At 48.9% G+C, this 13,732-nt stretch overlaps 1 protein-coding gene across 1 annotated transcript in view; it reads left to right on the plus strand.

Moving 5' to 3' along the window:
* LOC147712542 (F-actin-monooxygenase MICAL1-like) overlaps nucleotides 1-13,732 on the plus strand; it is a 372,964-nt gene that overhangs the window by 280,610 nt on the left and 78,622 nt on the right. Inside the window, exons 15-16 of the mRNA XM_086923247.1 lie at nucleotides 8,432-8,608; nucleotides 10,901-11,038. Coding sequence (XP_086779373.1) covers nucleotides 8,432-8,608; nucleotides 10,901-11,038 — 315 coding nt within the window. The remainder of the gene's footprint in view (nucleotides 1-8,431; nucleotides 8,609-10,900; nucleotides 11,039-13,732) is intronic.

Here is a 13,732-nt window from a genome sequence, read left to right on the forward strand (position 1 = left end):
AATTAAGATGGCCCCAATTCTCTTATGGCACAAGGTATGGACAACCAGGGAGGCCAGTTTTAATAGGGACCTCCTGGAGGATTGCTTGGCCCTAGATGGGGTTGCAAATTTCCGTTGGTTGTCGTACGTAAGATCTGTACTTAGTGAGATAGGCCTCCTAGATTATTATGTAAATCCTAGGACCCTGGAGGGCGTATCTAGATCAGTTCTCAAAAAAACACTGACCTCCCATCTGGAAACTTTGAGATGGAACGCTGAAAAGAACAAACAAACCATCTTAAACTTTCAAGAAATCACCCCTAACGAAGGTACGCAAATGTATCTAAAAGTGGACCCCAGCCCTTATCACAGAATGCTTTTGACTCGTCTCCGTCTTGGGATTTTCTTTCGTATGGTTTCTGTACCGGAGATGAACAACTGGTCTTCACTGACTCTGACATGTTTGTGTGACAATACCGCATTTCAATCCAATTTGCATTTAATGTTCTTTTGCTCTTTCTATTCCACCCCCAGAAAACTCTATTTAAAACCTCTGTTAAACCGTTGGGGTGCAAGAAACTGTAGGCCTGCCTTCTTAAGACTGTTAAAACTTGAAGACGAGCATGTGATTTTTGCGGTATCTTGTTTTTTAAGATCTGCCATGTTGTTGCGGAAAACCATGCTGTAAAACATTCTTGCCTGGGTCCCTCTATGCCTATTGTGTTGGTCAGCACTAATTCCATTTCACATTGTATTGTATCCGAATGAATTTTTAAGACTTGATTATTATAATAGCTGTTTTTTAACTGTTAAATCTCATATGCAAGCATCTATTAATTGTGATGTTTTTATATGTATGTGTTGTGCTTTTATGATTTTACGAAAATCGAATAAAGCTTATATTACTTACTTACTAACGTCTCTGTATTGACATTTATCACAAAAAAAACGGCAAATGAAAGTAAATGCAAAAGTTTTTTTTTTTCACTCACGTTCCCTAATTGAGCTGCGAGTCGTCCAGGCTGTTCAATGAGTCCAGAGCGGGACTGTCCAGTGACAGGCTGTCCTGCAACAACTGGTGCAACTCGGGTCACTGACTCTTTCCTTTGCGTCCCTCGGCCGGTGCAAGCTGCAGCAGGAAGCTGCGAAAGCTATGAATGGTTTTCGGGTGGCAAATTTAGCAACCAGCCATCTCCCTCCCTAAACAAACTGAACTCCCCCTCAGATAGACAGGGTGTGACGACGGTCCACCATGGCGCCAGCAAGCCCCTGAAGGGCCCGCCTTTGACGTCAAGGTGACAGCCAGAGCTGCACGTGGGGGAATCGCAACATTGTAGCAGTGTGTCATCACGTGGCGCCGCAGGAATATATTTGTGGTACCGTGGCTGGGCAGATTTGTTCATTGCTCTCTCAGCCGGTCCAGAGCTGAGAGCAGAAATCTTTTAACAATTTTTAACCTTCCTGAGCCCAGCAAGCAGCTGCTGGCAGGACGTCTCGGAGCAGTATGCGGATTGTTGTCCCATTATAGCTGAACGCTTATCAGCTCTTCGCCGCCACTGGGAAGACTTGTGTGAAGTCAGTGAGCAGGCAGGAGCTGATATCCTGTGTAGACGCGGCCCTGACCGATAAGTGCCGGTGCTAAGCACCGGAAAGCACCGGCACAAATTAAGCACTGCTTGTAGTTTCTGAAATGGGGCCCTCGGGGCCACCCATATAAGAGCCCCACATGCCAAACCGTAATACGAGATGGCATAAATATGGCCTCTTCACTTACATCACAGGGTGGGTATACAGTTTCCCCAGAGATGTGTCTCCTAGAGGAATGCGATTAAGACGTAATACCGTATATAGAAGGTTCACACTCTGTGACATTTCTCAGATTTGTTTAAGCCCCAAACGTTCCACGTAAGGAACTTATATGACTGGCCGAGACCCAGCATGACCATATCTGTGATATGGCAAGGCCCTCCCACCAGGCTGTAAGGTGTGAGGTGGGTGAGATATAAGCATACATAGCACACCTCTTTAACCATAGAACAAGAAAGAAACCAGTGAAAACCATAGCATTGGAACACCTCCCACCCCCAGGCAGAATGTGCAGAATGCCTTCCAGCGTAACCAGTGGCTAGAAGGGTATCGGTCACCGCTACAAAAAAGCCTCCCTCTTCCCGGCCCCGCCAACAAACACAAATTCTAAGTGTAAAGCGGGTAGTGGAACTATGTCACCACTGAACCGCGCAACTAAAACGCAGGAGCTCAGCGGACCGTAAGTGGTCTGGCCATCCCCGGCATAGAGCAAAGTATATACATATATACAATAATTCAGTGGCACCTTATAATAGGTAGGTCGCTGCAGTCACTCTGGGGTCTTGTGGCTTTTTGCAGTTCAATGCTGGCCTGCATTTGCAGTCGCTGCATCCCCCACACACCAGAGCAGGACCTCCAGAGTTCAGGCCACCACATCGCAAGGGCAAAACAAGTACACTCCAGCCTGTCTAGATTGCACAAGGGGTCCCTCATGCACAAAGTGTAGTCATTCTGCGTCTGTATTATGTAGGTTTTGTACTTTGCGAGTGTAATCGGGGTAGATAAATATCAGTTTGTCCTCATATCTAGGGGCACTGCAGGTGGGGACATTCTGAAGGATAGCATCCCGGTCATGGTGACTGTACAGGTGGGCTATCAGAACCTGAGGGGGCGCCCCTGGGCATGGCATTGTTGCCAAGACCCTGTGTGCTCGCTCAATTGCGAGGAAATAGGACAATCTTGGGGGCTTTAGGGCTTTTGTGATCCAGCCTTCAAAGAACAGCTCCACTGAGGGACCCCTCTGTGCATTCCGAGAAGCACCCCACCCTTATGTTATTGGACCGGGAGTGCCTCTCAGTGGCTTTCATTCGGTCTTCTGCATGTGTAGCGCGGCATTTCAGTCCCTCAACCATGGTTTCAGCAACTAATCCGCTCGCTTCAAGGCATCTACATTGTCCTTTACCACCATGTTTCAAACTGTGACTTTGCAGAAGTCTAGACTAAGGTGGTTGATCTCGATGGTCATTGTGTGCATCTTCCAACCGAGAGCAACCCGAGAGCTCTGTATTTCTGCTAGGTGTTATGCTGCGGTGGGCCCCTGGCCTGGCCCATTAGCAGGCCGTTCTTCATCATGACCTGGTAATAGAGTCTCTGGTGTTTGCACCGTGTATTGATACATTTTAGATTGGGCCTGGGCCATTTTCGCTCTCGTCGTTTACCATACTTGTCAGCCATTGCCTAGGAAATCTTCTAGCCATTTTGGCAAGTCATAGCCAACTCGGCAGTGCCCAGGGGTCAGTCAGTGGTGGGGGCAGGCCTCGGACCCCCAGCCAGGAGAAGCCTTCAGCCGCACAGCCTGTGACCCTTCCCTGCAGCTAGTTCTACACTGATCCTCGCGAACATCTAGGCCTCATGTCTCTTGTGGGGACTCGCGCAGCCACCGGACCGCCTGCCCGAAGCCCATGGTGTTTAGGAGTCAGGTGACCCACCTCAATGCTCATCTGTACAGGGATAGCATTCCGGCAAACCTCAGGTGGTGATATGAGGCTTCCTGCCAAGTAGAGAAGGCGTACCGCTAAATAGGAGGTATGCAGGCCCAATTGGGCCACCCTCCCAACACAGGCCTCACAAATCGGCCCACCCAACGCTTGATGTCAGGAACCCGGGTACCGCTCTGCAGCCACAATGGGGGCTTGGACAGGCTTTTGATGATGGTGTGGATAAACGTACAGAACAGGGAGCTATCTATGTGGAGAGCTGCTGAACTGCGGACTGGAACACAGCAGCAGGACAACCTGTTCTGTACGGCCAGCTGCGCTAGGCAGAAAGGCACTCATCTGCCAGGAGTTGCCATTTTGCCTGTTCTCCTCTGCTGTGAAAACTTATACTGGGCAAATAGAGAACAGCCAGTACTTGAAGGAAGTCACAGACCTATATAACGCACGGGCTCTTTCCTTTGGTAGATGGATGAATAGTTGCCCCAAGAGGATGCATGCCTCACAACCTTGTTGACTTACAGGACTAGTGCACATCTCCCTCACCCCACAACCAGCACTGTGTCCAAAACTACACCACACCATTTCTAACTCATTGTGCCAAACATGCACTACCCAACTGCCAATTAAATGTAGCACTGCTGCACCATTCCTCTGCCTATGCATTGCAGCACCGCTGCACCATCCCTCTGCCTATCCAATGTAGCACTGCTGCGCCATCCCTCTGCTTATCTAATGTAGCACCGCTGCACCACCCCTCTGCTATCAATTGTAGCACCACTGCGCCATCCCTCCGCTTATCTAATGTAGCACCGCTGCACCATCCCTCTGCTTATCTAATGTAGCACCGCGGCACCACCCCTCTGCCTATCAATTGTAGCACCACTGCGCCATCCCTCTGCCTATCCTTTGTAGCACCGCTGCATCATCCCTCTTTCTATCCGATGTAGCACCGCTGCACCATCCCTCTGCGCGAAGGGTCGAGGGAAGGCTTCTTCAGCTAGGGAACAACTTTAGCATGCTTCCAGGACCTAGGGATAGTGGAGGACTGAAGAGATCCATTAATCAGAACATGTCCTTCTTTCAGAATAGAGTCCTGGAGGAGCCGGAAAATAGTGGGTTTAATAGGATCATCAGGAGATCCAGATTTAACCTTATTGGCAAGGTAATCAAGATTTTTATGAGAAATAGGGGGGAGAGTATGTAAAGGAACGAGAGAAACAAGAGGGAGGGTCACTGAGTTAGGGGTGAAGATGGACTTCCTAGTTTCCAGCGAAGTATAAATATCCTGGATTTTTTGGGTGAAGAAAGTAGCCAAGTCTTCACACTGCGAGTTAGAGGTAATTAGGTTACTAGTTCCCTCAGGGGTTTTGGTCAAATCTTTTATTAACAAAAAGATGGTTTCAGAGGGGTTCTGACTGGAATTAATCATATCAGAGTAGAATGCTGCCTTGGTTTCTCGAATATGTTTATGGTAAGCTTTGGTGGCAGACCTATAACTACTCTTTGCTGAGGAGTCATAGGAGCGCCTCCAGGCCCGTTCAAGAATCTTACAGAGTTTTCTTGCTAACGCTAGTATCTCAGTGTACCAGGGGTGTGACTGCACCCGCTTCGGCCGGGACATTTTATTGGGATCTGGAGGTCCAGAGAGCTGTTAATCCAGCCCCTAAAGGCTTTATCAGCTTCCTCCAGGTTGTTAGGCCAGAACGGGCAGGAGGATAGAAGGCTGGCCTCTAAGCTGGGGGCGTCCAGTTTATGCCACGGGCGTCTCCAGAGGGGAGGGGAAGGGTTCTGATGGGCGGTATTCGAAACATTGATACATATGTGAATAAGAGAATGATCCGTCCAGGCAAGGCGAAGGGGAGCATACACTTTAATTCCCTCAATGTTCGAGAATACCGGGTCGAGCAGATGGCCCGCTAAGTGAGAGGGACCTTTAACCAGCTGGGATAGCTGGCAGGCTTCTAGATCTCCGAGGAAATTAAAAATGTCCTGGGAGTCAAGTCGCTCTAAGTGTAGATTAAGGTCCCCTAATAAGCTGAAGTTGGGTGTCTGTACGGCCAGGGAAGAGGTGATCTGAGGTAGGGCTTCCTGGAAGGCCCTTGCTGATCCTGGGGGGTGGTAAATGAGGAGCCCTGTGAGAGTAAAATTGTCTGAGATCCTAATCTTAAATTGCGTGCATTCGCAATCTGGTACTGTCACAGGAGACAGGACACAGGCAAAGGTAGATTTAGCTATCACAGCTAGCCCGCCGCACCTACCTTTAGGCCTATTCTGCCTATCCAATGTAGCACCGCTGCACCATCCCTCTACCTATCCATTGTAGCACTGCTGCACCATCCCTCTGCTTTTCCGGTGTAGCAATGCTGCACCATCCCTCTGCTTATCCGGTGTAGCAACGCTGCACCATCCCTCTGCCTATGCATTGTAGCACCACTGCAGCATCCCTCCGCTTATCTAATGTAGCACTGCTGCACCATCCCTCTGCCTATCCAATGTAGCACCGCTGCACCATCCCTCTGCCTATCCAATGTAGCACCGCTGCACCATCCCTCCGCTTATCTAATGTAGCATCACTGCACAATCCCTCTGCCTATCCTTTGTAGCACCGCTGCATCATCCCTCCACTTATCTAATGTAGCATCGCTGCACCATCCCTCTGCCTATCTAGTGTAGCACCGCTGCATCATCCCTCTGCCTATCCAATGTAGCACCGCTGTACCATCCCTCTGCCTATCCGATGTAGCACCGCTGCGCCATCTCTCTGCCTATCCAGCGTGACACAGCTGCACCATCCCTCTGCCTATCCGATGTAGCACCGCTGCACCATCCCTCTGCCTATCCAGCGTGACACGGCTGCACCATCCCTCTGCCTATCCGATGTAGCACCGCTGCACCATCCCTTTGCCTATCCTTTGTAGCACCGCTGCACCATCCCTTTGCCTATGCATTGTAGCACCGCTGCACCATCCCTCTGCCTATCTAATGTAGCACCGCTGCACCACCCCTCTGCCTTTCCTTTGTAGCACCGCTGCATCATCCCTCTGCCTATCCAATGTAGCACCGCTGTACCATCCCTCTGCCTATCCGATGTAGCACAGCTGCACCATCCCTCTGCCTATCCATTTTAGCACCGATGCACCATCCCTCTTCCTATCCAGTGGTACACTGCTGCACCATCCCTCTGCCTATCCGACGTAGCACCGCTGCACCATCCCTCTACCTATCCATTGTAGCACCGCTGCACTATCCCTCTGCCTATCCATAGTAGCACCGCTGTACCATCCCTCTGCCTATCCAATGTAGCACCGCTGCACCATCCTTCTCCCTATGCATTGTAGCACCGCTGCATCATCCCTCTGCCTATCCAATGTAGCACCGCTGCACCATCCCTCTGCCTATCCAATGTAGCACCGCTGCACCATCCCTCTGCCTATCCAATGTAGCACCGCTGCACCATCCCTCCGCTTATCTAATGTAGCATCACTGCACAATCCCTCTGCCTATCCTTTGTAGCACCGCTGCATCATCCCTCCACTTATCTAATGTAGCATCGCTGCACCATCCCTCTGCCTATCTAGTGTAGCACCGCTGCATCATCCCTCTGCCTATCCAATGTAGCACCGCTGTACCATCCCTCTGCCTATCCGATGTAGCACCGCTGCGCCATCTCTCTGCCTATCCAGCGTGACACAGCTGCACCATCCCTCTGCCTATCCGATGTAGCACCGCTGCACCATCCCTCTGCCTATCCAGCGTGACACGGCTGCACCATCCCTCTGCCTATCCGATGTAGCACCGCTGCACCATCCCTTTGCCTATCCTTTGTAGCACCGCTGCACCATCCCTTTGCCTATGCATTGTAGCACCGCTGCACCATCCCTCTGCCTATCTAATGTAGCACCGCTGCACCACCCCTCTGCCTTTCCTTTGTAGCACCGCTGCATCATCCCTCTGCCTATCCAATGTAGCACCGCTGTACCATCCCTCTGCCTATCCGATGTAGCACAGCTGCACCATCCCTCTGCCTATCCATTTTAGCACCGATGCACCATCCCTCTTCCTATCCAGTGGTACACTGCTGCACCATCCCTCTGCCTATCCGACGTAGCACCGCTGCACCATCCCTCTACCTATCCATTGTAGCACCGCTGCACTATCCCTCTGCCTATCCATAGTAGCACCGCTGTACCATCCCTCTGCCTATCCAATGTAGCACCGCTGCACCATCCTTCTCCCTATGCATTGTAGCACCGCTGCATCATCCCTCTGCCTATCCAATGTAGCACCGCTGCACCATCCCTCTGCCTATCCAATGTAGCACCGCTGCACCATCCCTCTGCATTTCTAATGTAGCACCGCTGCACCATCCCTCTGCCTATCCGATGTAGCACCGCTGCACCATCCCTCTGCTTATCTAATGTAGCACCGCTGCACCATCCCTCTGCCTATCCAATGTAGCACCGCTGCACCATCCCTCTGCTTATCTAATGTAGCACCGCTGCACCATCCCTCTGCCTATCCGATGTAGCACCGCTGCTCCATCCCTCTGCTTATTTGATGTAGCACCGCTGCACCATCCCTCTGCTTATCTAATGTAGCACCTCTGCACCATCCCTCTGCCTACTCAAAGTAACACTGCTGCACCATCCCTCTGCCTACCTCATGTGATGTGAACATTCCTCTGCTATTGTAGTGGAACCAACTGCACCATCCCAAAGTTAATGCAGTGTGGGAAACTTCTACATCCAGCTGTTGATGAAATGTCCAATCACTGCACTCCTAAGCCGATCGATGCATTATCCCACTGGTAATCCAATGGCAGTATTGTGTGTAGGAACATCGGTTGTGCTTGGGCTGCTGGTCGATACTCTTTCTCTCTCTGCTGTCCTCCCCTTCTCTCTCAGTAAGAGACCTTCCATTGTTTTTAGGGATCAGAGGATCTGGATTTCGAGACCAAAAGGAAGAAGAGTGGGAGCATTGAGAGTTCCATGGAAACACCATCACCTCAGGGACGTTATGTGAATTGGCCATTGACTCCGGATCAGGCGGATGCAAGGAGCAGCGGTAGTCCACAAGGAAGCACTGGCAGCAACAGCACTAGCACTGTGAGTTCTCGCAATGGATCAGATGATGTAGCGGGTGAATGCTGGTAATTGCTGAGCGATAGCCCTGTAAGTGGTGGCAGTGATTGTACCGATACATGTCAGCCCTCTGAGTGTTGGTGCTCAGTGAGGTGTGGATGGTAATGTTGAGCCTATGAGGTCTGGTGGTTACACAGTGAGTTTTACCAGTGGTGGGATTTGAACCTGTACTCATCAGTCTGAGCTCTGATATGTTCGACACTATAGATGGGTCAGTAAGTGAAATAAGTGCACGCACTTCAGGTCGGCCACTGAGTTTTAACAGTACAGTCACTGTGGGTCTGTCAATGAGTGACTGTGCATGGTGAGTCAGTCACTGAGCTGCAACTGTGGTGGAGCAGTGTCGCACGGTAATCAGTATGAGCTTGGAATAGCGTAGTTCGTGTGGCCAGTCGTTGAGTTGTGGTAGGGTACACACTGCGTCAGTGGTGCGGTAATATGCTGGGCACTGCTACTCTGCCTTGGAATTGTGGCAGTGGTGGCACCGCAGCTTGACTTGCAAGTTATGGGATTCTGATTGGTCATGTGGATCCTTTGGGTCCAGCAGTGAATGGTGATTTGTGGCAGTGCAGGTATTTTGGGTGGGTTAGTGAGTTGTTAGTTGTTGGGCAGGTTTATCTAGATCACACATGCTGCAAATGGAACACTTAATTTACCTGTAGCCACTGGTTTGCAGCAGGTTGTGTTGTAGAGTCACGTGACCCTTGCACCTCCCTGTTTGCATACAGGAAGCAAATAGACAGATTTTTTTTTAACCCATGTACACAGACACCTTTTGCAATGGAGGAAACAACATGCATAATCTAAGTTGGCATTTGGGCCCCTATGCATTGGGGTTTCCAGGGTAAAGTGATAATGCAAGCCAGACACAAAAACAAAATATTTGAAGAAAAAGAAGATTCCAAAGCTAGCACTAAATGGCAAGAGAGTGAACAGCTGGTGAATGTGCAACAGAACAAGCCTCAAGCAGACTGTTACATGTACTTGTGGTCTTACGTCCACCTCCTGCCAGACGACCCACCTGTGTCCAAGTTGTGTCCAGGGTGCAGTTTAGCCGTAATCAAACAAATAGTTCAAGTTTAAGAATTTATATAGCTCACTACTCACCCAGAGGGTCTCAAGGAGCTTGGGGAGGGGGTTCATTATTTGTCGAATAGCCAGGTTTTAAGTTCTTTTCTGAAGATGTGGTTCTGTGTAAGGCGGAGGTGAGTGGGGAGTGAGTTCCAGGTCTTGGCCGCCAAGTAGGAGAAGGATGTACCTCCCATGGTGGATCTTTGGATACGTGGAACTGCAGCGAGGCCTTGATTGGAGGATCCAGTTGGCGGGTGGGTGTGTAGAAGGATAATCGAGTGTAGAGGTATTCGGGGCCTAGTTTGTAGAGGGCCTTGTGTGCGTGGGTGAGGAGACGGAATGTTATTCTCTGAGGGTAGAGGCTATAACCATCCTCACCTGACAATGTACTATCTGAGCAGTAGGTAACAGTGCACAGAACCAAGGAGCACTTCCCTCTATACTCCTTAACAATGAAATAAATGCTATATGAACATCACAACAATTGGTTCAGCACTTAATACAGTACAATCAAAGAAAATTCGCAATAATAAGCACATAAAGAATGTGCTTATTATTGCGAATTTTCTTTGATTGTACTGTATTAAGTGCTGAAACAATTGTTGTGATGCAGTTTAACCGTGGATGAACTCTGCTATTTTTTATATATTTTGTTGTGAGCAAAAGTACTCTCCTTTTGATGTGACATCCTGTAACTCTTCATGAAGGGACCTACAAGAGTCAAAGTGAGAAACGTTGTACTTTTTTCATGGAAGCTATTTATGTCTAGCTTTTTTAGCAAAACTTCCAACAAAGTGAACCGGTTTAAAATGTTTAGACATTTTGTCATTTCCCCTTTTGAACGGCCCACAAAATATGCATCTCTGATCTATCCTTTGTGGTACATCCATTAGCCCTCAGGGATTGGCTGCTGGCTGAGAAGTGTGGATCTGTTACTGATGCTCAGAGTGACCAGTGATCTAGCTAGAGTCCAGCTTTGCTGGGATCAGCCCATGCAATTGGTTTCCTGTCTCTGAAGATTTACTGTGTTTTCACAGGCAGTATGTGCACAAGGATCTCTTGTCTCCTATGCAGCGGATTCTCTATCCATTGGACTCCATTTGCATGTGGTTTGATGCTTCTCTATTTTTATTTCAATTCCTCTGCTCTCCCTTAGCTTTCATGTTCTTTCTCTCATCTCTCCAGATTAACTCTGAGCGGTCCTATGGGGATGCTGTCGGATTCACTGTGTACCCAGAGATGGTCATTGACGGAGAGCAGAGCCGGTACCCTTCCAGCACTGAATGCCCAAAGAGCCTTCCTTCTGTGGAGCCCAGATATCCGGTCAGAACATGGCACACATTCACGGGTTACTAAGAAAAGTGGGGGGAGGGCCAAGACATTTCGGTGCTATTTTTTAAGTGCTGTACCGAAGCTCCCAAGTTAATCCGTGGTTCTGAAAAATCCCAAGGACGACCATTTATGGTCTGTGTCCTAGAATCGGTATTTACTATGCAAATATTTAGCCTTAATAGCTGCAAACATCTACTGTCTCTTTTTCCATGGTGTACAGCAGGTAATTGAAGGCAGAACAATGCACCTGTAGGCAGAACGAGTGAATTTCCTGACTCTCGCACTTTGCCCTAGTAGAACACCCCCACGTTCTGCTTATTTAGAGACATCTGCAGCATGAAGGGCATATTTATCTTTTTAACAATCAGACTTCATACGCTGGGTCATTCTCAAGTACTCTTAAGTGTGCTCGAGCAGTTGCAACAAGACGTGCAATGGTAAAAATGAATACACAGAGGCTTTCAACAATATCTATTCATGCATGAGCATCCAGAAACCCTCAATGGTCACAACCAAACTTTTGGCAGGTGCTTCTCTTATACAGTGGTATCCTAGGTGTGAAAAAAACAGAGTACTGTCTATCTTGATGCAACCAAAGCAGGTGTTTTTTGGCTATTGGCAAGAGGGTAAGTTCAGAAAGGAGACTCCTAGCCTCCATGGACTAGGAACAAATGGTTTGAGGCATGTGGGCTGCTGAATTCATATCTATGCATAGATCGCCGCCTAGTGTTGGGTCTGGATGATTGCACATTGTTGTCCTGGAAGAGTCTTCGAAGTATCACGAGATAGGTGGCTCCTCCCTCGGACTACAGTGCGCATGGGCATCCTCTCCATCCTTAGATTTTTTTTTTCCTCCATTGGGTTCGGATGCATTTTCCTGTACTCTAAGTTTGGAATCGAAATAAATTTCTCTAAAAGGCCAAAAGGCCTTCGGATTCGTCGGTATTGTTTTCGTTCGGTACCGAAAAGCTTTATTCACAATCTACTTGCACTCCGGTTGTCGAATCGGGCCGTTAGGCCTTCTCGACGCCACGTGGACTGACGGTCGATAGAACGAAGTCCATTCAAATATTGCCGCAGTGCAACTCAAAGTTCCCGCATACAGATAAGCATCCTGTATGCAACAAATGTTTATCACCAGATCATAATGAAGACGATTGCCTAGCTTGTGCCCAATTCCGGTCCACAAAGACGATCCGGAATCGGCGGGCAGCGAGGCAAGAGATGCAGAGGTCGGCACTGGAGCCCGAGAATATCTTCAACGACGAGGAAGAACTAGTTGACGTCGAAGACTCTGATCAAGAAGAGGATCAAGACGCCGAGCACGACTCTGAATATTATATCGACGAGGACGAACAAATTGTCGAGGTCGAGGAATATGACCAAGACATCGTAGCTGTCGAAGAAGACTCCGATGACAACTGGGGCGAACCGTGAGTACAACGCCCCACACAGACACTACGCCAGTATCAGAGACTCAGGTCGAGGCATCGCCAACAGGCCTTAGCCAAGATCTAAACACTGATTCTATAGCCCCGCAATACAGCCCGGCTAAGAATATACAAAAAGAGCCTTCTGAAACACGTAATCCAAGACCGGTTCAAAGGAAACCGAAAGTCATCGACACGACAGTCTTCGGACTGAACGTCATCGAACCAAAGGTAATAAACACAAAGGGCGCCGAGCCGAAGGCCAGCGTTCCCTATAAACCTTCGAAACCAAGGGCCGTCGACTCGAACAAATCCAGTTCAACAGCCGAAAAGGGACAAAAGGTTGTCTACGAACGCAAAAGGGCTACGCCCAAGGCGTCGCCGAACGAAAAGCGAAACCGAAAGTAGACCAACCAAGAACGGTCGAGCCGAAGCCCATCTATCCGAAGAAGGGCGTGGAGCCGAAGCCACAGGCTCCGAGAACACCTCTACAGCCGAACAAGCCAGGACACCCGATAAAGGTTATCGAACAAACAAAACCAATTGGTCCAAAAAAGTGGTGCAAACTGTGAAATACGTCGTACCGACAAAACCTGTTGGACAGACACTGCCCATAAAGCCTCAAAAGCAGATCCAGGCACCAAAAACGATCAAACCGAAAAAAGGCTTCGAACCGAAGAAGGTCAAACCTAAAACATTGGCGCCGAAGCAAAAGACTGTGGAAGAGGAGATCATCTATCCAGACCCCTCTACAGAAGATCAGTCAAAACTATATATTGACCCAATTACTGGGAAAGTGACTGTTTACAAAAGGAAGAAAAGACCAGTGCCTGCTGAAGACTTTTCTAATATTCTACTCAAAAATAAAAGAGACTGTGCATCCTCCCCTATTCTTTTAGAGCCTATCACTCCAGCTATGCCTATTACTCCATATGCACCATACTCACCTACACGCTCTGACTACAACCAAGATGTAGATCATGACACAGATGTTGATTTTGGATACCCACAAAACCCAGATGTAGACCCCAAAACCCAGATGTAGACCCCAACACACAACCATGGGGGGATAACCCAGACCCTGATGAGGCTCAACACATTATAGACACACCTGCATACCCAGCTAAGCCATCACCTACAGAAGACACAGTGGCATTCAACTCATTAATAGATAGAGCAGCGCTCTACCATAATGTAGACATGCATGCAGATCCAATAGAGGAAGATTTTCTGTTTGATACTCTTGCAACATCAG

This window comes from Lissotriton vulgaris, chromosome 5, assembly GCF_964263255.1.
Source record: "Lissotriton vulgaris chromosome 5, aLisVul1.2, whole genome shotgun sequence".
Classification (NCBI taxonomy): domain Eukaryota; kingdom Metazoa; phylum Chordata; class Amphibia; order Caudata; family Salamandridae; genus Lissotriton; species Lissotriton vulgaris.